Below are 25,147 nucleotides of genomic sequence, written 5' to 3'. Positions count from 1 at the left end.
TTAAACTACAGATACTACTGCTGACCATTTGCAATGAGCTGTTTTTGTGACATGATTTTACCCTTACATGGCTTTTTAATACTCATTGACCCGTTTTGCCTCTGGCCTATCACTGCTCTGCCCAGTCTTCTCCCATCTGCCGTCATCCAACTTTGAGACAGTCTGGCTCCTGCCCATCTGATCACTGCCTTCCAACGAAGCCACTTTGACAAATGGCTTTTATTCACAGCCCAACACTGAAGCAAGAGAAATTAAAAAAAAAAAATCTGGTAAATTATGGGACAGGCACCAAGCCTTGCATTCTCCACATCACTATGCAACAGGGCTCACTGAAGTAGTACAGTCTGGCAATAGCATCTGACCTGACATTTCCTATTTTCCCTTGGGGCAGCAGTTGAACCACAGAGAAGACAGACAAGTCACTCAGACTCACACACACAATGTAATAGGGCTATGACCCTTTACTACCAGTCAACTGCATGTATATCATCATACTTTCTGGCAGACCGGATCACCTAATGTGTGGCACTGGACTGGCCAAACAGCGCAGTACATGACTGGCTTCAAATGGCAGAAATGCACACCTGAACCTGGGTCAGCACCTCAGACGCCACACTGTGCTAGCTGAACCATACATGCTGGCAGCTTAAGTGTTTTTAGAGTCAAATTGTCAGCCAAGAACCACCTCTGCTCTGTGCTGCAATGGAAGCAAATAACCTGAAGGAGCTGCCAGTAAATACTTGAGCAAGCACTAAACAAAGTAACTACCCTCCTCATATAGCTACTTACATCCCACACCTGGAACTTACCCTCCTTGCTCATCTCCTGGGCGGTTAACTTTCTGCACTTGCACTTCTGTTCAAACCAGTTTAGCTGCTTAGATGTCCACATACCAACTTTGGGAACTGAGATGAGGTCCAGGCATCTCCTCAATTAACTTACCAGATAACATTAAAAACAAAAAAAACCACAAACCAAGGGAGTCATGGGATGTGCATTCCCAAAGGATCACAAGAATTCAGCTAGATTGCTAATGCTAACACCAAAATTAGGGAGAAAGTTTTTCTTGAGTCAATCAGCTCTGAATAAGGGCAACTGATGTGTAAGCAAGCAGGCAGGACACAAATACGACCATTTCTACTAGCTAGCAGTAACCTCCTACTTTTGACTAGTCGTGGGTACACAGACACAAACAGCTAAGATGGAGTAACAGGAAACCATAGGGAATAAATTCAAGATGTTCTAATTCATGCACAGCACATATGCACCAGCCTGAATGAAGCTGTCAAGTTTCAGCCTATACTGAGGGGTGACCTACTTCAAGTATCTCCTCTTGGGAACAGGAGATCAAGAGTATGACCAAAAGCCAGGCACACAGCAACACTCAATCATAACTTGAGTTCATTTGGTCATGAAGACAAGCCCTTAAGCATTTATTTCCAATTGAAATCACAAGTTATATATACAGTTTAATTGAAGCACTTCCACATTTAATTTAAACAAAATACGTTTTATCAGAAAGTTACACAAACCCAAACAGCTTTATTTTTCAAAACCATATTTTATTTTCAAAGGCTAAGAGAAGTATTCAGAACTATATTTCTTAAGCAAAAAGATTCACATTTCATTCTGCAGGGTCATTAGTACGGGAAAAAGCATTTGGGGATTTATTTTTTGCAACTGTTGTTGAGTTCCTACACCAATCCAGATTTATTTAAAAATGGTAACATCAGTTATGGCTTAAGATACAGAATTACCAAAGAGTGACACAAATGTTGAGACTCAAGTGGTGAACAGGTAACCATGGTCATTTTTCCACAGAAAGATAATGTTTTAGCTAAGACGAACAGAAGCAACAACTGTCTTTATTGGTAGACAAATCAACTGAACATCATCAGCCCTGACACTGCTTCCAGGATACCCATGCTCTTAATCCACAAGTGTTAAGAAGAATGTTCTGTCTGCTCCAATTACTTCACCTTTTCCTCCATATCACAAGCCTCAAAAACATGGAAGTATGAAACCACGACAACAGCTTTTTGTTTTGTTTGTTTGTTTGTTTTAAAGAAAAGGATACAAGAAAAGATGGAAGACTACAGTATGCGGTGAAGGAAGAGACATCACCTCTAAAGAGACAGCAGGACTTTGGCCAAGAAATTTTAATCAGTAAGCGTGTAAGGACTCAAACCGATTCAGAACCCAGAGCTGCAATTTTGTTGGGTATTCTCCCCTTCACTGATTTATAACTCTCCATTTACGTGTTCTGGATGGCTTGCATTCAGTGGGACAGAGGTAGCAACGGGAACAAGATTCCTTCCCTAAAGTTTCTAAATAGATGAAACCTGGTAAGCATGGCCCCAAGGAAGGGCGAGTGCAACCAGCTGAGGACCTGCCAACTGGGACAGGACAAGAGCACAAGCACAGACAGTAAGCCGCTCTCCCATACCCAGACTGATAAATAAATGTTATGTAAAGGTGCTGGACAAGAATTGAGCAAGTAACAAAACCTCTGTGGCCTCTGCAATATGTACCTCATGCCAGGTTGTGCAAAGGATAGGACTGTACCTTTGCTGCACAGTTGTGGTGATCAAAATACTACATTATTTGCAGTACTGCCCGAAGTTCCAGTGTGTAACTAGCTAGCATGGTTATACTGATAATTTTAATAGCTATACAAAGTCAGTCACCCATTTAAGAAAACATAAGGACTTGTATTTGCAAGCAATTCCTTTATCCAGTTAATTCTTCAGACTTGTCCCACCTTTTCTATTTATGACTAAGCCAACTTTTCTGTCCTAAGGGGATTAAGACAGACTTCAGCTGTTAAAGTTCCTTCCTCTTTGCTCACTGAGAATAATAAAAAAAATTTTTTTTCAAAATAACACAACAGCAGGTTTTTATCTTACACTCCTGGAATATTACAATTTTTTACAGGAGCGTTCATTCAAAGGAAACTCTCTGTAATAATTATAATAAAAGGTTGCAACTCTTGAACAAGGAGGGATGGTTTAAACTAGGTCATCTGAATGTAATTTGAGTGCTATAAACTAATTATTGAATAAGTCAATGCTTGGGGCTAGAGAGCAGTTCTCCTTAGAACACCCCATTTCTCTTCTTAAGAAGATCAGAGGTACAATGGTTTGTTTTATTGCAACACTGGTTAGCCAAATCCAATCCTTCCCCTTCAGATATGATTTTTAAGAACCAGGGATATTATGGTTTACTGCCAAATTTGGCAGACAATTTACTGATGAGATTCATGACCTTGGGATTGTTCTGGTACTTGGACATATTTGCTGGGTTCTGGGCAACATCTTGGAATGCAACCATAACTTCTGGATCCTGCAGGACAAAAAGCAAAAGAAATTAGGGCATTTATAAAACAAGTCTACAAAAGTTAGTGGTTGTGTACTTCCAAAACAAATCTAGTCTTGCTCAGCTTTTCGCATGACAAGACTAGATTAGAGTTTTGGGCAAGAGGTCTCTAAAGGGAACCCAATGATATAGTGCACGCTGTTAACGCTGCATCAGTAAACACCAGAGCCATTATTGAACTTGGTACAGTAATGGCACAATGTGTGAGAAGGGGGATAAGGTAAGAGTTCTTTTTCCCCAAAACAGGAGCCAAACACAGCCACACCTACTGGTTTATTTCTATTTGGGCATCTTCAAATGCATTTTGAAGGAGGCAGGAGCTCTATGCGTGTAGCACACATGATAGGATAACCCTCCTCTGAGCAACAGCTGTTACTCATCACTTTCACCTCTGTTCCTTCTAGCAGGAGAAACTTTAATCTGCTGGACTGTGAGCAGATGATGGGGCAATGTTTGGCTTTTAAAAATGCATCTAATTCTCAGTTATTCCCCACCTCATCTGAGAAACCACAACTGGAAAAGAATCTTGTTATCTCTCATCGCACTGCTGTGTTGCAGTCAATACATTAATTCACATATACATTAAAGTCAGTGGTCAAAAGAATACCAACTTCATCTTCTCTATTTAGTATGAGAAGCATTAATACTTTTTTCTGTACTTCTAGTACACCTTTGGCATCCATTAAACTAGAATTGTTTTTACTCATTTTACACGTGCATGTTTTGAACAGTGCCCTTTAATAAATCTGTATAGGCCGATTTTACATCTCAGCCTGGAAAAACGTTTCCATTATAAGCAACTTCTGCAAAGATTCAAGTTTTCTTTAACCCAGCTAAAGTGCAAGCAGTTTATTATGTCCAATACAAATCATCTGCATCAGCTGTAATTTCATTTGCTGCTCTTTCTAGCACATTTAAGTGGTTTCACTGACAGATACAATCTTCCCTAAGACTTCTAGCCCATTGCTACCGCAGATGTATTCTTTGGAAACCATAAAAAACCAACCGGTGTCCTCAGAGCTGTCTGTGCTACAGTAACACCACCCTTTATCTACTCTAGCATCAGACACAGACAAAAGCTGTTTAACAAGTCTGATTCAAAATTGCATTTGGTAGGTGTGGACTCCACTGAAATCACCCACATGGTTCAGTCATGTTTTATACATGTTGGGAACCAAGAGTCAAGTCTTGTTTTCTGTTAGAAGGATTTACAAGTGTTTTGTCTCCCTCACAAAAGGGAATCTGCAAAGCCTATGAAAAATAGGATGCTGAAGTTCAGAAAACAGACACTAGATATATTTTGTCCACTTTACAGGATTCCAATGCAAAGAAAAAAAAAAAAAGGCTTTCACAACCTCAAACTTCTTGAATTTCTATTTCAAAACAGGGCACATGACTACAAAGATCATATCATGTTGTTAAATCTGTGTTTTCACCTGTATATGAATCCGGAACAAAAAGCTGAGTAAGCTTAGTCACTGGTTTGTGTCAAAGCACACCTAAATGAATGTTAAATATCCAATTTTATGCTATGTGTTTTATTGTCCTATAAATTCACAGCAAGTAAATTATTCTGTACTTGTGCAATTCCCTGGAAGCCCTCAACCTTAGATTGTTTATAAAAATGTTTCAACACATCCAAGGTTTGACACTGATGAGCAATATTATCAGAATAAAGTTTAAGACTGAAGATATCACATTTCCATAGGGAAATATTTAGTACACAAGGTGGAACGGGAACCATTGTGTAAACAGCATTAGTGAAACATTCAGTTTTCTAATGCTCTAGTCTTTAGTTGCAGAAGGATGAAAAATACTTCTAAGGAAAAAGTCAGCACTATTCTTTTTTCCAACTTATACATTTTGGTAGAAGTCTGCATCTAACATATGACTACATGAAAATAAGGAATCCATAGGTTCATCTTACACATCACTCCTTTTGAAAAGAACTCGTATTTGACCCATGACAACTCTCCAAAACACAAATGTCACATTGTGTCCAGAGAAAGCAGTTGCACATGCAAGACAGGAAGTACTACAGAACCCTCCAGACAGCCAAAACAGTAAAATAAGAGAAACACATGCACAAAAATTTCAGCCAATTCTTCTGGATACTAAAAAGCTTAGGGGCAAATGAGCTAAAATAACATGCATTAGAAGTCATTGCAAAAGGTCACAACTACTACCGTTAAGAAGCTATGAAAACAAATGCAACAGAAGTTTTGCCACTTGGAGTCTTTTATGTGTAAAAGACTAGTATCAGCCACAATTAAAAAAAAAAAAAAAAAAAAAAAAAAAGAGAGAAAGACAAAAGGAAATCTACTGAAGACAACAGATCTTCAGGTAATGGAACCAGAAATCTTCATCAAGAAAAGTTTTTATACCAGTTTGTAGAGATTCTTATCTTTATGCCAATGATGAGCAATAACTTCTATAAACATGTTCATAGGCAGCCATATCTGGTTCTTGAATTGCTTCTACAGATGACAAGCTGAAGTTGACAGCGTAACCAGTTTAATCTAGCTCACGTTCAGGCACACACAGTTGTAAGGTTTACCAAGATGTTAACAGACTCAGGCATATTTCAATGTTAGCTCATGGAGAATGGTCTCGAAGATGATGAGACAATAGTCACTAAGTATAAAGAGATTGAGAAGATGGTCTTTACTCTCAGACTACTCCAGTTTCAGTAGTAACTCCTCACTATGAAAAACCTCTACATACTGTCAGTTAAAATAATACTTTAAGATTAACGATTTGGGAGAGTCTTGTGTGATTCAGTATCTTCAGACTTTTTTGTAACACCTCAGATAACCTATGTAATAGCTGCCAGCTACCACTATCTGTCAATATATTCCACAGCTGCATTGAGCAGAAGCCAAGCAGTAGAAACTACTGTCTTTTAAGACTAGAGTTTACACTGCCAATTCAGAGAGGACCAGAATATAGTCAGGTAGACATTTTATGAAAAGGCGGCAGTGCAGACATAGGTGAAATGGTGAATAAATCATATCTAGATGCAAAGTTTGAACAGAGAGGTCAGCAAGAGACTCAAGGCTTTGCTGACAAGGTTCTACATGTTAAAGCCTGCCTGCATTATCAGAAAACACTGTCAACACACATTCTTGCAACAGAGTCCTACAATATGTTGGGGTATATATAATCAGCATGCAATGGGAGTGTTCTTAAAGGCATGTGGCAAGCACTTAATATTTAGCTGCACCTCAAAGCTCTGTTTTCAACAACTCTACGGCATAAATTAGCCAGGTAATGAATACAACTATAAGACATGGGCTTTTTTTGGATGGTTTGCATGCAAGTCATGCATGTGGCAGCCTAAGTAAAGGTGTGTTTCCAAACACCAGCAACCATTAAGGGAACCCATGAACTTTTGCATGGAAAGTGATGCCTTTTTTGTGATTTCAGGGCATACCAAATAAGGGTCCCTTGTGATGCTTTTATTTAGATGGGGATCATAGCTGTTCAATGAGCTGAGAACAACAAGTAACTCTAGCTTAACCACAGCAATCCAGAAAAAGTAACAAGGCACTTTTATACTTGATCATATTAGTACGCAAATATAACTATATAGCTCATATTGTTCCTAGCCCACCTGCCCCTAAAACTGATGTTGTCAGATATGTTCTACTTAATCTGCTGGAATACTTTTCTTGTATAAAAGTAGTAATGACATTGAGCAATTAATTAACTGAACAATTAATCAAGGCCACTGGGGAAGTAAGCTTTCTGAACATGAATGTAGAAAATGCCAGATGCAGAACTATTCTGATACTACTTTGCCTCTGGCAAAACCCAAACACTTAATCCCCTAAGAGAAAGACAATTCTCATCTCAATATTATTGTAATATATTGTGTTGCAACAATATTAACAATCATTGTTTGTTTGTGCATAATTATCTCACCACAATGTGTGTGCATTCAAAAAAGGAGCAAGTGAATTATACCATGTGGAAAATAACCATTCAAGAGACTCAAAAGAGATGAAGAACTCTACATAGCACATAGTTTTGCCTATCATAGGTGAGTATGGGGTGGAGGGCATCTTTAATTAAGCTCCCATCAGTTTGAAAAATAGGTAACATTGATTCCAGACAGTCTGGTGCCACACACACAAGGAGAGAACTTTATAACAGAAATAAGCAAGCATCCCATTACTATCCAGAAGGTCACATCTTTCTTCCTTCCCTTAGCTCATAGGCACTATTCTTCCCTTGTTCAGACCATTTAGCTTTGATTTTAACAAATACTCACCTGCATGGCTGCAAGGACTTCTGGATCACTGAGAATCTCATTGAGACCTGGCATACCTGCCATTCCTGGCATACCTCCAGGCATAGCCCCAGGAAATCCACCTGAAAACCCAAGACAAGAAGAATGCACGATGAAAAACATTTAATTCATCTATACAGGAGGGTCACGGAGAGAGACCAAGACATAATTCCTTTGCCACACCTCTAAAGCCATGTCTTCCGTAAGGCTACAGCTGGTCCACTGAATGGAAAGCAGGGTCTTCACTTTCTTTCTGTGAAGACCTACATCTTATTTCATCTATGTTTTTAACCCAATTGAATAGGAGGCTTGTAGTGTCAGGTTCTAGCGCCTTGTACACAGATGCAGTTATTTTTCTGGTTAACTTAAATCAGGTAGGTCTCAAGGCCAGGAACATAAGGAGTTTGAATGTCTGGGGTGAACTATTCAGGGCAAAGGCAGATCAGTAGTAGTATGTCCCAGGCACATTCCACATTTGGTGGGAACTTTAAGTTTGAAAAAATTGTACCACCAAAGAAAAAAAAAAAATCCCTGAAGCAAAATGCTTGAGGTCTGTTTTTGAATCCTTAATCAGCAGCTACCCTAGTTGTGCTGAGCAGGGTAGATATGGTCTCTCTTTGGTTCTCCTGACAAGCTGATCTGGTTGGAGCATGCACGCAGTTTACCTCAGCTACATCTCAATCTTCAAGAGCATTAGTACTCATTCTTGTTTCTCCCCAATTCATTGTACCCAAAAATAACACGGAGAGCCCAATTTTTGTGGAACTGTTCCAGGACAGCTTTTCTGTAAGGTAAACTGCACTACCTCCTTTGAGAAACTATTTTGTTCAACAATAACTTGCAACCAGCACAGACTTCCCTAATATTCAATGCAAATTTTCAACTTTAAAACTATTGTTCTTAAGCAGAAGAGGCCCAAGGTACCCTGGGTAATTTGGAAAACATTTTTATACTAGTTTCTCAGCACATATTATTAAGCAAGTACTGCACCTTTGTTGTTTTCTCAGACCTAAATCCTTTCATTCTGTTATCCATCATTACTGGATTTGTCTTCCCTCTACTTGCTACCGAGCATCAATCCTCTTTAAGAGAAAGAATCCCATCCCTCTTTCCACAGTGCTCAAAGAGTTATTTGTAGACAAGTTCTAAACTTCATAAAATGTTGTTCTCTCTGTCTTTAGAACAAATGCTATAAAAACTGTGGTTATAATACTCCACACAGAAACACATAAACATATAAAACTCCAACAGTCACGTCTACCTCAAGTATTGACGCTTAAAGATAAAATACCTGGGAAGCCACCTGGGAAGCCGCCAAACTGAGCTCCTCCTGCCTGTCGTCTTGCTTCTTCCTCCTGCAGATGAAAGCACATCATTTCACACAAAGCAATGCAACTACAGGCTGTTTTCTACTGCTCAACTGGTTCTAGAAGAAAAATAGCTGAGACTGTTTCAGGCAGGTAGGCTATCGCAATAAACAAACAAAGCACTTCACTATGTACAAGACCACCGACAAGAAATAGCGATGTCTACTCTTACTTTAGTATGTTCTTGCAGATAAGTTATGCAGAGTATGTTTTTACTCAATATGAACTCTATGATTTGTTTTAGCTCTTCAACTTACATTTTTAGAACTAACTCCCACCCCCAATGTATTAAAACATCAGTAAAGCATGAAGAAAAAGCAAGCAAACTGTGTCAGGAAGTGAGGAAGAGAAGCAAAGTATTATTTGAATTTAAAACCTCCCGCTTCGGAAGACATAAGTACTTGAAGTGAAAACTGTTCTGGTACAGTCATACAATAAGTGACTTCTTGAAATACAGGATTAGTAGAGAGTCCAGAGCCTGTTTTTGTCATAAGCAATAAAAGCAGAGTCAGTACAATGTCCTCTTCTCCAGATTTCATTATTGGTTAAGTAACCAAGACAGAAATCAACTCTGTAAAATTTAATTCTAAGACTTAAAAATGAAAGTAATTCTTCTCTGCCATTCATTTTAAGCAAAATGACTATGCTTTATGATAAACTATGCTTTCCAAATTATTAAGAAATATTAAAGCCTAAGTACTCACCCTTTGTGCTCTCTCATGCTCCTCTCGTGCTTTCTTCACTCTTTCCATTCTTTCCTTGATTTCCTTTTCTTCACGCTTCCGCTCATATTTTCGGCGATGTTCTGCAATTTTCTGAGCCTGTTACAATAGAATACCAAGATTTCATATACATTTCCAGCATATCACACAACGTATTTCAATACAAAATACATGTAAGTATAACCATCTGCTTTTACCAGTTCTTAACCATAAGATTTGACTTCACATCCTAAAAGCCCCTTTGTTTTAGAGTAATTTGCTACTTCCTCTCTATGGCAATCAGTTATTCATGCCTACTAGGCCCTAACTGGATTCACCAGAACATGCACTCTAGTATACTTTTTTGCTCTAGAGCTCTGAGACTTGCACCATAGTTAGAACTTAAACACATTATCATTCCATGTCCCTTTGTGCTTTTATGCTGAAATATTAATTTCTCCAGGGCTAAAACCAGCAACTGCCCCAGAAAAAGGAATTTTCAGTGGCATAACAACAGGAAGTATAATTCCTCCTGCACACAGACACACTTTAGATACTGGTGTTGCTGTTCCAGATGCCTTTGCAGCATATACAGCTAGACACAAGCAGACCAAAGAATACCTGAACCAAATCAAAAAAGGGTTGGTGGGGAGAAAGTTTGCTTCCTATTATTAACTTTTCCTCAAGTCTATCAAATCTACAGCCCCAGCAGAGAGTAGTTAGCAGTGAACTGCCCAAGGCTCCTCACTCAGGGCTCATTTTAACAATAGAACACTAACTGTAGCACTGCTTTCCTGAAACTGGAATGTAGCCTTATATAGCACTGCAAAAAATGGTTCATGATTTCACAAATTGTGTATGACGGTTACCCTGTAATACTTCTGTAACTAAAAAACATAGCAAAATCAAGGTTCAAGAACAGAGATACTAACTACTACTACAATGGACACTTCTATTCTTTCAGACTACCCTTTAAACAAAGAAATTATTTTATAAGTAGTGAAGTTTCAATTCCACTTATTTTAGCTAGGATTCCATACCACATCATCATTCCTGAAGTACATCTGCCAGGGAAAGCACACTGCAGGCAACAGGACTGACTGATATTGAATGCAGTACAAGTTATCAGAACCTGATGTTATAGCCATTAAATAGTTCACTAAGAGAGAGGTTAAGTATTTTTTCAATAAAACATGAAACTTTCCAAAGGTCTAAGTTTCACTGTTTCTAAGTACTTCTCTAAATGAACTAAGCATTTTCAGAACTTAACTCAGACTTTCAGCTGAAAATGCTACAAATTAAAAAGTGCTAGAAAAGCTTGAAGTGAATAAATTATGTGCACATATCATCTTCAGTTATTAAAGATAAAAAATCACCCGTGAAAAGATCATACATTTTTCCTTGAGCTACATACACAAATTCTCACACAGTTGGCAAGTACACCTCAATGTATCACAGGCATACCCTGCTGTTTCTGTGCATGGGCAGATTAACTGGGAAATTAAAAGTTCCCCCTCAGCCAAGCATTAAGTATATCTCTTACAAAAAAGGCTGAGACCTAAGGCCTAATTAGATTTACCACAGATCAATAGTCTCCAACACAGAAGACTAATAGATTGTAAGATGGTTTCAATTGCTGTTTTGCTGGAGACAGTGTCTTTTACAAAGGTGTGGTAGGAAAACTGAAAGCTGAAGTTATTAGACACAGGAACGTTTATGCATGTGGTAGGTTAACCTTGGCTGGCTGACAGATGCTCACTAAGCCACTCTCTCACTCCCCCTCCTCAACAGGAGAGGGAGAGAAAATAAGATGGAGAAGCTCCTGGGTTGAGATAAAGACAGGAAGATCACTCATCCACCACCATCATGGGCAAAACAGACTCAACATGGAGAAGATTTAGGCTGCACCCCAAATCTATGTTCAGTTTTGGGCCCCTCACTACAAGAAAGACATTGAGGGGCTGGAGTGTGTCCAAAGAAGGGCAATGAAGCTGGTGAAGGGTCTAGAGCACAAGTCTTATGAGGAGCGGCTGAGGGAACTGGGGTTGTTTAGCCTGGAGAAAAGGAGGCTGAGGGGAGACCTTACAGCTCTCTACAACTACCTGAAGGGAGGCTGTAGAGAGGTGGGGGTCAGTCTCTTCCCCCAAGTAACAAGCCATAGGACAAGAGGAAATGGCCTCAAGTTGCGCCAGGGGAGGCTTAGATTGGATATTAGGAAAAATTTCTTCACCCAAAGGGCTGTCAAGCATTGGAACAGGCTGCCCAGGGAAGTGGTTGAGTCGCCATCCCTGGAGGTATTTAAAAGACGTGTAGATGTGGTGCTTAGGGACATGGTGTAGTGGTGGACTTGGCAGTGCTAGGTTAACAGTTGGACTTGATGATCTTAAAGGTCTTTTCCAACCTAAACGATTCTATGATTCTATTCTAAGTTTAATTGAACGTATTGACAATTAAAAATAGAGTAGGATGATAAGAAACAAAGACAAAACTAAAACCACCTTCCCCCCACTCCCCTTCTTCCCAAAGCTCAACTTCACTCCTTCATTCCCCACTCTTCCAACTCTTCCCCCCACCCCAAGCAGCACAGCAGGATGGGGGCTGTGGGCAGTTCATAACACTGCACCTCTGCCACTCCCTCCACCTCACCCTTTTTTCTGCTCCAGCATGGGGTCCCCCCCAAGGGATACAGTCCTTCACAAACTGCTCCAACGTGGGTCCTTCCCACAGGCTGCAGTTCTTTAAGAACTGCTCCAGTGTGGGTCCTCTCCTCAGGGTACGGTCCTTAACCAACAGACTGTTCCACCAGGGGTCCCCCATGGGCTGCAGCTCCTGCCAGAAAACCAGCTTCTGCATGGGCTCCTCTCCATGGGCCACAGTTTCTGCCAGGAGCCTGCTCCAGTGTGGACTCTCCACAGGCTGCAGCTTCCTTCAGGGCATATCCACGTGCTCTGGCATGGGGTTCTCCACGGGCTGCAGGGTGGATATCTGCTCCATTGTGGACCTCCATGGGCTCAAGGGGGACAACCTGCTTAACCATGGTATTCTCCATGGGCTGCAGAGGAATCTCTGCTCCTGTGCCTGGCACACCTCATCCCCTTCCTTCTTCACTGATCTTGGTGTCTGCAGGGCTGCTTCTCTCTTTTTTTTTTTCTTCTTTACTCCCCCCTCTCTCACAGCTGTTGTGCTGCATTTTTTAACCCTTTCTTAAATATGTTATCACAGAAGCACCACCAGCATCACTGACCAGCTCAGCTTTGGCCAGCAGTGGGTCTGTTTTGGAGCCAGCTGGAACTGGCTCTGTCTGACATAGGGGCAGACACATGTCTCTTCTTACAAGATGCCAGCCCTGCAGTCTCCACCTCCCCCCAACCTTGCCATATAAACCCAATACAATGCAACATCTGCAATTTGTGGTCTGTCAACCACTTTAAAGGAATACATAAAACAGATGAAAAAGAAAGCCTGCTATCAACAGCTTTTTTTTTTTTTTTTTTTTTTAAACACAAAAGTTCTTCCTTAGAAGAATGCTGGGGTCAATCATCACTTGAGAAAAGCTGAAAACCAGTCTTACAGAGATTACACCGCCCTCATGGGGTAGACTAATGAAAGTACAAATCACAGCAAAGAGTGCTTCCTTTGTAAAACGTGTTTAGGATGAAGCTTTGATCAATTCAGAAATACCTTGAAAAAAATACATTATCAGTGGTCCCTTGCTCTTCTGAATGTTTTTAGTCTAGATTCTAAAATGCCTGGCAAACTTTAACTGCTTCAGATTCTTCTGTTAAGATTTTGAAGAGGAACATATTATTTCATAGTTTGGTTACAGGCCCAGCCCCAGAGACTCAATTTCTCTATACACAGCCATAAACAGCTGTGATTGAAGAGGAAGTATTTATAAGCTCAGTCTGAAGTGTCAGATGACACATGAACACATTCCCACAAGACAATGCATATTAGAAGAATTTGAAGGCAGCAATGCCACTCAAACAAACAGAGGAGGGTCCTCCATTATGCCTCCCCACTTACTCTTGGTTGCACCTCCTTCAGCATGGCACTAGCATCTTCATCATAATCCAGTTTACAAGCTAATGCAAGATCACGAGCAGCCTCCTCCCAGTGACCCAGAAGTCTGGAATTCAGAAGACACCAACATTCAGAAGGAAAAAGCAAACTGAACTCTTATAGTTCTTGAAAATATTTACAACCATGCGGCATTCAGTATTTTTACCTGCAGCTATATGGACTTACAGAAGTTTAAAGTTTAATAGTCATGGTGTTTTCTGTAACCTGCACACTGTGATGCCATTAGAAGCTACTTGCTGCCTTCATAACCTTACAATAACTTTTGCTTGAAGTAACAATGAGGAAAAAAAACCTCAAACAGCTAGCGTCATTGTTTGCTATCAACAAGAAGGGTCTAACAGGGAGAAGGTACCCTACCTAAACACATGAAGCACATTAATAAAAATACTCTGCACCACTAGGCACATGTTCAGCATAAAACTACACATTCAGTGTTCTGTACAAGCCTACACCACTACTACCTCAAGCTTAAGTGGACCCTCTTTACTCAAACATCCTAGCTAACTGGATGCACCATGTCTTAGTCGAAGAGGTCATACAAGCTACTGTGTGCACTTCTTAACTATTCATTCATACAAACTCTTGATAATCAAAAATTTAAGCAAATGGTGGTATTCCTAAATGGTCAAAGCACTTATACTTACAGACAGAGGCATTAATCCAAACTATGCTCCAGGTTTGTAAATAAAAACTGAAGGTTAGTAAATAAAAACTGAACTAAGTAAAAACAAAAGACCTCTAAACAAATAAACTCCACAGTCCTAGAACTCATAATCTTTACCAAATGATTAGAAAATGCTATTCAGAACAGCAGTAAGCCATTAGAAGATATGTTAAGGGGGGGTGGGGGGTGGGGGAGAGAGGAAAAAAAAGACAGTGCCAGAAAGACTACTCATAAATTGCCATCAATAAATCACCATCATCCTTTCTTTCCTGTAAGCCATACACTCAGCACAATGGTTTCTTGGCTCATGACTACTGCTCTCAGGTACAAGACAGACAGTTCGGAGACACAGAGAAGGGGAGAATGCATAAACAAAACTGTTCCCCCTAAGTAAGTTAAAGATAATAGCAAGTACAGGTGCAGTGCATTACCTATGCGCTTTCCCCCTCCATTTGTAGGTCTGTGCTGAGTCAGGATTAATCTTGATGGCTCTGTCACAATCTCTAATGGCAGCATTTGGCTTCTGTAGTTTCACAAAAACACTGTGGGAACAAGAACATTTATTGTACATATTGAAATACCAAGTTACTAACTTAAGCTGGAAATAATTTTGGATGACTAACAGGCAAGGTAGTGAGATAATACATTTGAAGATCTGAGTTCAAAAAGATTTCGTAGTGATAATGAAGTCACTGAAATTTAGTTCCCCCACCACCACCACTGTAGGCGAATCACTAGCAAGAAGCAAAAGCGTTCTTTGTTCAGACTCAAGCCTTGCCAGCAAGAGTAACTTCAGTGCACAAGGAAAGGATACATAAATGCAAAGGACAGTTCAATTCCATGGTGTTTGAAGCCTATAGCCAATGGCAACTAGGAATTTGATCAAAACAACAGTAATATTATGCACGCCATATTACATAGTCTTTAAAACAGTAAGACAAAGAAAGTACGAGTTATCATACAGGCTACAAGGATCACAGCTAGAATCATCAGGAACTACAAAAGGAGACAGGAGATGAGTCATCAAAATTAAAAGAGGCAAAACACACAAACCCAGAAAGTAGCCCCAATCCCTTGTCAGTTAAGTGATATAACTGCAAATTTTACAACACACAAGTACATCAGATTAACTAGTACAGCAGTACATTTAGGAGGTTCAGGCATTTCAAATTAAAAATCTCTGAAGGAAACACTAAAAACACATTCCTGAATTGACAAAAGTATTTGATATTCAAGATGCTCCACGTCAGAACTTCTGCCCTTTTACGTCTACTTGAAAAAAATTTATCAGCAATTAGAGTGCCTCTAAGTAACTTCATCATTAAGGCTTGTTATAAAGCAAGCACGAAGTCACACAATCTCTTCTAGAAACAAACAGGTAGACAACGTGGCAGGAAACTGTCCCAAAGCTACACCTCACCCATGAGAGACATTCCAATGCTGCTGGCTGCACAAAAATCCTAGTCTCCCAAACACACAGCCCCCCCAGAACCAAAACCCAAGTCCACCAGAGAGAGGTGGATTACTCACAGCACTTCATCAGCACTGCTGATGTGCTGCAGGTTTTACAATGTCCTAATATATTGTTTGCTTATTTCTACAAGAGACCAAATGGAGGTAACTTTTAAACTTCTCCTAACACTCTTATTTTTCATTGCTAATGCCAGTCCTGAGAAGATACGGCACTACAAGAGGTTTTCAGAATACCACTATGATGGCAACAACAACAGTGTATTAAGCTACACAAGTGGTGTTACATGCAAACACTTCGATACGGAAAGGAAAAAACAACAAGGCATATACCAGTTAAGATATACTAGAATGGAACAGTTAAAGGACACTAATCACATAAAAGTCATCACAAGTTGAACATTTCTTTGAATTGTACCTTGCTATGGAAAAGATCCATTAAACTATCAAATTATCCATGCTTAGTGGGTTTTTTTTGTGTAAAAGGAGAGAAAAAAAATCCGTGGGAACTTCTGTTTCTGCAACTCATACTTGCCCAGCCTTCCTCAAGAATCAGGAACATAGATATGTTTGTGCATTATGAAGTTAGGGCTACCACACATCAAATCTGACAATGTTCCCAATGCGTTCTCTGCAGTTTGGTAGATATAATTAGCAGTAAGCTGGGTATTGAGTGGGTTGAGAAATAGGCGTGTCCTGTTCAAACGTAGCACTGTTGAACAGAAACAGGTCTACTTCACAGTGAATGAATTCATTTAGCAGGTACAACAGGGAGAGAATTCACATGATCCACAATTAACTTTGCATCTAAACAGGGACACGATTTCAACCATCATCTTAATCCCAGAATAAACTTCGGATTTTACAAGTGTTCGTTATCCAGCACTATTCTAACTCTACATACAAAAAGCCATACCACAATGCATTTTGGAACATCATTCTGTTACTTACTCTATTATCAAGATTCTTTATATGGCTGCTTCAGCAAATCTGGTTAATCACACATAAGAGAAAATGCATGAAGTGTACTTTTCTCTTTCCCTCATGTGGTTTAAGTTTACATAGATCCCCAAGTTGCCATTATGTTCACGTTCCTTAAGGAAAATAACAGAACAGGCAGAAATATAAATCACTAGTTTATAATGACTCACCTTGCTCTCTTAGCGTACAAGATGGCCAAACAAGGATTCAGCTTGATAGCATCTGTGAACAAGTCGACAGCCTTCTGAAGTTCACCTGAATATGAGCATCAGTAAAGTTTCAATCATTACACAATGAAATTACATCCAAATTGCCAAACTTGCCTTACAGGGTGTTATGTTCCTAGGCACTTCTTAAATGGAACATTATCAACAAAGGAAAATCAACTTCTCCCTCTTGCTATGTTACTGAAGTACAAACTTCAAAATTAATGCTGGAGGGGAGGAGAGACTTTTCCCCGTTAAATTTGTGCATTTAACTTTGTATGCAATCCAACAGGAGGTCACCTCTATTACACAGCTTTTCACTGCATTAAGACAAACCAGTAGAGAAACTAATCATAGTATGTAGTTAAGTACTATAAGGATCAATTTGTAATTCAGATGCTGCAGTACCTCATTCCCCCCGGCCCTGCCTAAAACTATAGCTACATTGGGAAGAGAGGACTTAAAGAAGCTTTCATGTTCTAGATAGTTTTGGGTATCCAACAGGAAGTGAGTTTTCTCTTCCCTGAAAGAATTCAAAATGGTCAAAGATATTTACTTCCTTTTTTTTAAAAGGAAAACCAAACCTAATGTCCTTGAATATGTACTAAAAAACAATTTATCACCTTCACTTAGAGCATTTATCGCTTCAACCTTCTTCTCATTAGCTTGATCCATCATCTCTTCAGTTACCTAAGAAAATAAAGAAAATGAAAACCACACAAAACCCAAAAGCTGTAGAGTCCAGGCCAGAATTACCATGCTAAGACAGCGCCAAAGAAGGGAGCTCCAGTTTTCTTATTCCAGAATCTTGTTTTTAGTTTGCATTGAAATAAATATAACTTTTCAAAAGTATATTTCAAAAAAATATAACTTTTTGCTTTCAGCTTGGAGACATTAGCTACTATTATTTTTAGCTAGAAAACGTTGAAAAGATAAGTTGAATAGTGGCAGATTTCTACATACCTAGTTTTCATGGGCGTTTTGATAAATTTTTTTTGTGTTTCCTGACCTGATTTTCCTCACTGAACTTTTTGATGGACTCTAACCTTGAATAAGAAAAGACTGTGGTTTTAAGCCAGTAAGTTTTCTATTTAGGAGAAAAAGAGCCAAAGCAACAGCTGGCTACCTAGCTAATATCGTACTCCCCCCTCAGCTGCTATCCTTGACTAAACTCAAAACCTCTCCCTATCTTTCCTACTGCCACAGACATTGAAAATATTGTGCTTACCTCCACATTTTCATCTCCCATTTCTTGAGGGTCATCATTGTCTGGTTCAATCACTCCCTCATTGTCAATTTCTGGGTGAAAAACAGAAAGCAAGATTAAGCTCCATCTACAGAGAGAGGATTTCCAGAATCATGTTCAAATTGGTGAAATGTGATAAAGTCATCTATTTTCCACACCTAAGTCACTCTCTTCACTTTCTGGTTCAGGTGATTTAACTGGCTCCTCTGGCTGTTCCTCTGCTTTGCCCTGAAAGAGAAATGTATTTCTAAGCATACATTATTTCTGACTGATATTCTATTCCCACTCTAGTAACAATGCATCAGAAAAACCAGAATTAATCTTCAAAGCACCAGATTGCTCTATGGCTAAACTGTTTTAAAGATACAAATCTCCTTTTTCCTCCTCTCAGACTAAGTTTATCATGCACACAAGCAATTCAGAGCCCAAATTTTGACTCATTAACTTCTATTATTGGTAAAGCCTGTCTTTCAAATTGTGTAGTTCAATAATCAAAACCAAATAATCCAGATAATACCCAATTCAGAACCAGTTTTGCAACTAACCAACCCTTCCAATCTTCCTGCCTTCCCTCACGCATTCTTTGGATCAAAAATTATCTCAATCTAATACTATTAAGCTAAGGTCCTTTAGCAGTGAGCAATAAGCTGGTGTCAATGACCAAAATATTGTTTCCATTTGCCAAGGTCAGAGATCTTTGCCACTTATACATACTTAGAATGTTTTCTCAAATGTTCTCCTATGAACTTTAACTACATTACCAATTTCCTCTGAATCCCGTAACTAACCACATCCCGCTGTATCACAGACATAAGCTGCTCATCTTCATTTTCATTGTCACAGACTATACTCACTACATATACACAATCCCTCCATACAGTTCTAACTAGCCAGTAATTCCAGCATCCAGTGTCTTGTTAAATCCAAAGGAAAGAATTCTACTTTTTCAAAAAGAATTTCAAGCTTGGGAAAATCCTACTATAAATATCTACAAGCCAAATTTATTATCGCTCTTAAAACAAATGAACAAAACCCAATGAAAAAACTCTTCCACAATACTGCCTTAAAAACTTGATAGTTCAACTGTTCAATTCATTACCCATCATGTTTACTAATATTCCTTCTCATGCAAAGATTATAATTTAATCCACTAATGACTACAGAAGAGGCGTATACACAGACAGCAAAAACATAAAAAAAGAGATCAAGACTTTGTTTGGCATTTGCATTGCACAGAACATCAGGCATTCAGGATTAGGGAAATGGAGCATGGTAACACTTGAAACAAACTCGGAAGCCATCTGTAACAAGTCATGCAATGGGCAGGCTTCAGACTGAACTGTCACACTCCCTCACCCTAGCACATTCACCCCCCCTACTTGAGTGAAAATTGACAGCAATTTTTTCCCTTCTCCTGCTCAGTAATTTTTGCAGAGAGTCCAAATGTTAGTTTTCAATGATAAATTCTTCATATCTCACCTTACTTGTCTCCTCTGCGGAGGCATTGGCTGGAGCAGGCGGTATTGTGCCTCCCATGCTTTTCAGCAAAATAGAGAAGAGAAAAAACAAAACAGTAAGATTATCAAAATAGTGACAAGTATTTTATTGATTCAAATCCTGCTGATTATCTCAGCTTTTTGTTGTGACACAAAACATGATGATCCAATTCACTGTAAAACCAGCAAATAAAAAGCACATAGCCACCATGCTTTTCTCAGTGTAACATAACGCACACTGTGTCTGTTGGCTCTTTCACCTAGAACTCCACTGTGACTTGTACTCATGTACATCACACATTACCCACCCACCCTTTCTCACAGGAAAAGCCGCCTCCTTGGCTGAAATGGATTTTCTCCTTAAAATGTAACTTACGTTTTAAGTCATAACTAAATATTATTATTATAGATACTACTAAAATTAGAATTATTTTTGGAACAGAGATCAAACAAGTTAAGAGAACCCTAATGGCCTAAAATGCTTATGCAATTAAAAAAATTGCTGCCTAGAAAACAATTTCATTTCTCTTATGTACTGCAATATTCATGCCTTTCCTTAGCTACAAGTTAAGGAGCATTCTCTGTATAGACAGCAATCTTTCAATACAGAATAAAATTCTATATTATAGCAACTGGTTAGCAGCCAGAAATAAGCGTAGGCTGAATTCTCCAGCTGTTTCATGTAATATCTAATCATACCTAATGGCAGGCTGCCGCAAGGACTACCATTCCCATCTACTGATAAGTTTTCAATTGCTCTGGCCATACACACTTCAAAGGGGAAAAAAACTTTTCTATCAACTCAACAGGCCAACTCCTTGGGGCCCCACACAACTGGTCAGAAGTGATGCAGGGGAGAGAAGAAGGAAGTGGGCAAACAGGCAGGAGGAACTGGAAGGGCGCAGGACTATCTGCTTTCAGGAATTAGTGCAACACAAAACTATATCCTAAGGATGAGCTCCTACAGCTTCTTCAGTCAGGCTGCTGCAGTCCCGTTCTCCCCTCTTTCCTCCCTCCTGTCACCAGCACCATCTTACAGTCAGGCCTCAAGCTGGCTGAAAACAAACCCGGATGGGGAGGATAGGACGGAGACAGGGATGAATTGAGGGAAGAGAGGGTAGAAGATGGAAGAAGAGGTGGCAGGATTGACAGGTCCTGGCACCCAGCCCTGCAGCAAAAGGCAGGCAAACAGCACTATGCTACCTCTAGTTTACAAGGATAAACTGTCAAGAAAAAATACCACAAGTTACCAAAAAAGGCATCTTCTGAAGCTATTGCAAAAATCTAGATGTGTCCCTGGAATGTTGACATTACTTAATCTAAGTTATACTGCAAGGACTAAACAACTGCAGTCTGATAAATCATTATAGAGCTAGACAAAAAACACAGTACATGTAGTAACTGTTCCTCCTGCATTTTTACCCTTGTAGGCTGACAATAGGGCATATAATTCTCTACCAGTCTGTAAAAATCAAAGTTTTCCCTAGGACTATAGAGACACTCTAGATGAACCTTGGAACTTCACTTCTGCTAGGAAACTACAAATTCTGAAGCATTTTAGTAGTGCTAATAGCTAACAACCAGGGCACCACAATGCTCACAAGTTAAGATCCATCTATTGTTTGTTGGCAACACTTTTTTCTTTTTTTTTTTCTTTTTTTTAAACAGTAAGACTCTTTCAAAGCCTGGCTTACTGGAAAAAGACTGAGAACCCTCTAACTCAAAAAGGTCAATAACATTCCCAGCTTCCAATCATGTGTTTAAGAACAGCTCAAGCTAAAAAAAGGCAGCAATCAAATTCTTGAGCAATTCCAAATTATCAGTCTCAAGATCAGCTGGTTTTAAGTCTGACATCTTGAATCATCTATAGGCTGAAACAACTTGGTCAGTCTCCTCTGCCTTCTTCACATCCTCCTCAAAACTATCCAAGCTTGTAACAGTCTATGAGATATGTTTAACCAATACATATACACATTTTAAAATATGCTATTTCATGAACTGCCAAGGCTAAACAGTTTAACTCCTAGTCCTTGAAAATGTTTTCACTATCCAGTTATCCTCTACTGAATCTAGAGTTACAATGCCAGAACAATTCAAAAGCAAGTTACTCTAAAATAATCCCTTAAAACAGTATTTGATTACAATGAATGAATGCACAGCAAGGATATGCAAAGTTTGCAGAGTATTTAACCTCAACGGTATACACAAGATTTTAAAATTAAATCTTTGTGCTAAAACAGAGTGGTGCAATTCCAGTAACAACTCTTGGGAGCTGTCAGGACTCCATTGCAACAATGACGCCATACTTTCACTCATCACAGTGATGAGAAGAGCAGCTTTTACGACTTGTTGGAACCACTGCAAATGTTATTTCTGCATTCACTTTCAGCAAATTCACTTTTTTCACAAATTTCAGCACATTCACTTTGCTGCATTCACTGACAGCAAAATTATCTTTAGAGAGAAACTGGATTACCAAGAATTCAAAAGGGTCAAAATCTATCTCAACAAAACAACAAAAAAAGGCAAAAAGCTCTGTTCATCAATTAGGGATTCTGTGCTTTACTTTTAAGGACTGCTATTGTTTCTCTGCTCAATTGCAGGTTTTTGAAACATGTTCCCTTTAATGACTCATTTCATAACAATTAAAGTCAAAATATTTCTATTTTTATGCATTTATGAAAAAGCAGGCATGATTAAAAGGGATGTCAAAACACTTTCCAAACATAATCATACGCTAGTGTATGCTTTCTATACAGAGAGCATCTATACAGAAATTAAATACAACAGCTAGACAGAATGAAGGTTAGAAGATAACAAGTGCATCAAAACAGATAAGACTTAAGGTTTCTGATGCAATATTAACAGCTAGCCAGAAATAAAGCATCCCATTCTGGCTTTACAAGCAGTTAGCATCATTTAAGTTAGAATCATTAACTTTAAGGAAAAAAAAAATCAAATCAATCATCAGAATTTTAGTTGAAAAATTTAGTGATGGATTTCAGTACCATTTAGTCACTATTCTGTAATCACTCACATTACCTTGGTGACTAAACCTATGTCTTTTAGATTAATACAGGTAAGCCTGACAGAGATATCAGACCCATCAAGTTTATCTCCACCTGAAGCCAGACCATGCTAAGTTTCAAGCAGTTTCCAAAGAATGAGAAGACCCTATAAACGCACTTAATAGTCCTACCGCAAACAGTACTACTATGGAAGCGAAGAGGGGAATCCACCAGACTTCCAGACAGTTTGACATGAAGAGTAATTTGGCTACCACTCCAAATATCCCAGTGTATAACTTACCCAAATATTTAGGTCAAATATGCAAAGAACCAGAAAACTTGAGAGCTATAGGAGGTTCTACTCTGAAATGTTTTTTAACTTCTGAGATAAAGATATCCAGTGAAGACTCTACATGGAAAAAACATTCCGAAGTTCAAAACCTAATTTTTATCCTTATAATACAAGCACCCTTCTATTAACCAAATACAAACTCTAAAAATTAATCTGGAAGTTAGAGCCCTCCCCATTAACATGGAGAAAATTAGAAATCAGATTATCACCTTTCCAGTCCCTAACGCTTTCTCTAGTCAAAAGAAGTCAGTGTTCTTCCTCTCCTTCCCAAAATACTCTGTTCGCACCTTCAGAATTACGCAACAGAAGAATAGAAGTAACCTAGGGTGAGGCACTGAAGTCTTTCACACAGTAGCAAAAGGAACTACAGACTTGCAGTAGGACAAAATAAATACGCCCCTCCTTCCTAGGCGTACGTGCAGCTACTATCAGTACTGCAAAACCAAGTGAAGTTAAATAGCAGCGGTTTTACAACCACGCTAATATTCAGATGCATAAAAAAGTTTAAACATCACTGTAAAAAACTCCAAATAAAGACTTCATTGTAGCAATTTTCATTATATGCCATACTGTGAAATGCCTGTACTTATATATATATATGCACACAAAGCCCCACTAGTTTTTCAACTGATTACAAGTACTATGCAGCAGAAAGTACAACTAAAATACTTTCAGATTAAAATTTAAAGCAAATTTTCTAAAACAAATCCCAGTTTGCCACTAGACAGAATCTTTCCACTTCCCCTTTCGTGGAAGGTGTATCTGCAAGGACTTTCCTCACTTCTCAGAGTCCTTTAGAGGAGCAAGGGTTGTAGCTACGAAAGCCAAGCAGAAGTACCCTAGCTGAATACAAGGGTTCTGTGGGTTCTCTGCCAGCAGCAAAGGACCTCAGCCCTTCCAACTTGGTGTTTCTGGGAACTCAGGGTGGAACCCAAGGATGCTTTTATATTGAGAAGCATCTGCTATGACATGCCACACGTGCACGGAAGACTATGTGCAGTGCAAATATCACACATTTGAAGTGCCTCACAGGGGAGGAAGATTTCAACTACTTGATACATGAAACTTCGAGGGGCAAAACACATTTTTGGCCAGGAACCATTCCACGTGTTAAACTGTCAGGTATTTTATGCTTTTGGGTACCGGGATGTAAATCAACGCCACTCACCTCCCCACAAACTCGGCTCCTTTTAAGACAGGCTAGCCAACTCTGCTGCATAATGCGAGAATTAGCTCGGTAAGTATTACTCTGGGGCTTTCCAGCCTGGAAAGCTGAGCCACCGAGATGGCCAGGGGGCAGGCTTTTGCAACGGGAATAGCCACAGTAGAAAAAACAAAACAGAACAAAAAATAACAAGTCTTTTTAACGCTCGAGTTGTAACCCCGGCGCGCTCTGCGGCGGGAAGGGAAGGGAGGGGAGAGAACGCGGCAGCGCACCGGAGCCGCTCCCCGGCGAAGACTCGCCAAACAGGACCGGGCTGGACCCGCAGCAGCGACAGTCCGCGCCCCCCCCCCCCCCCGCCCCGGGCCACGCGGCGGGGCCGCGCGCCGACACGTGCCGCCCCCCCACCCCTCCCCCTCCCCCGCTGGCGAGACACGCCCTCCCCCGCGTCCCGCGCGAGACCACCCCTCCCCCCCACCTCCCCTCACGGCCAGTTCAACGGCGGCGCGGCCCCTGACCGACCTCTCCACCCACTCGCGGAGGAAGGCCAGCTCCTCGGTGTGCAGCAGGCCCGGGTTCTGCTTGCAGAGCCTGACGAAGGCCCGCAGCTCGCTCAGCTTGCGCGAGTCCATGGCGGATCGGCGGGGAGGCGGCGGCGGCGGCAGCCGAGGCGCGCTCGCTTCCCTGCCCAACCGCCGCGCGGCGCCGTGGAAGCTTCCAGCCCGCCCCGCCCACCCCGAGGCCC

The 25,147-nt window shown here is 40.0% G+C and overlaps 1 protein-coding gene across 1 annotated transcript; it reads right to left on the bottom strand.

Moving 5' to 3' along the window:
- Positions 1-1,541: 1,541 nt before the first annotated feature.
- On the bottom strand, positions 1,542-25,129 carry ST13 (ST13 Hsp70 interacting protein). Its single transcript, XM_075500031.1, has 12 exons — positions 24,925-25,129; positions 19,864-19,921; positions 18,543-18,612; positions 18,367-18,437; positions 17,762-17,828; positions 17,103-17,187; positions 14,913-15,023; positions 13,761-13,863; positions 9,738-9,854; positions 8,958-9,021; positions 7,649-7,749; positions 1,542-3,342 (listed from the first exon to the last, which is right to left on the bottom strand). The coding sequence occupies exons 1-12, from the start codon at positions 25,032-25,034 to the stop codon at positions 3,214-3,216; spliced, it is 1,086 nt and encodes a 361-aa protein (XP_075356146.1). The 5' UTR covers positions 25,035-25,129; the 3' UTR covers positions 1,542-3,213.
- Positions 25,130-25,147: the final 18 nt, after the last annotated feature.

This window comes from Mycteria americana, chromosome 1 (genome assembly GCF_035582795.1).
Source record: "Mycteria americana isolate JAX WOST 10 ecotype Jacksonville Zoo and Gardens chromosome 1, USCA_MyAme_1.0, whole genome shotgun sequence".
Taxonomy (NCBI): domain Eukaryota; kingdom Metazoa; phylum Chordata; class Aves; order Ciconiiformes; family Ciconiidae; genus Mycteria; species Mycteria americana.
Note: the sequence above shows the minus strand (reverse complement) of the source record. Positions and strands in the feature narration are given on the sequence as shown.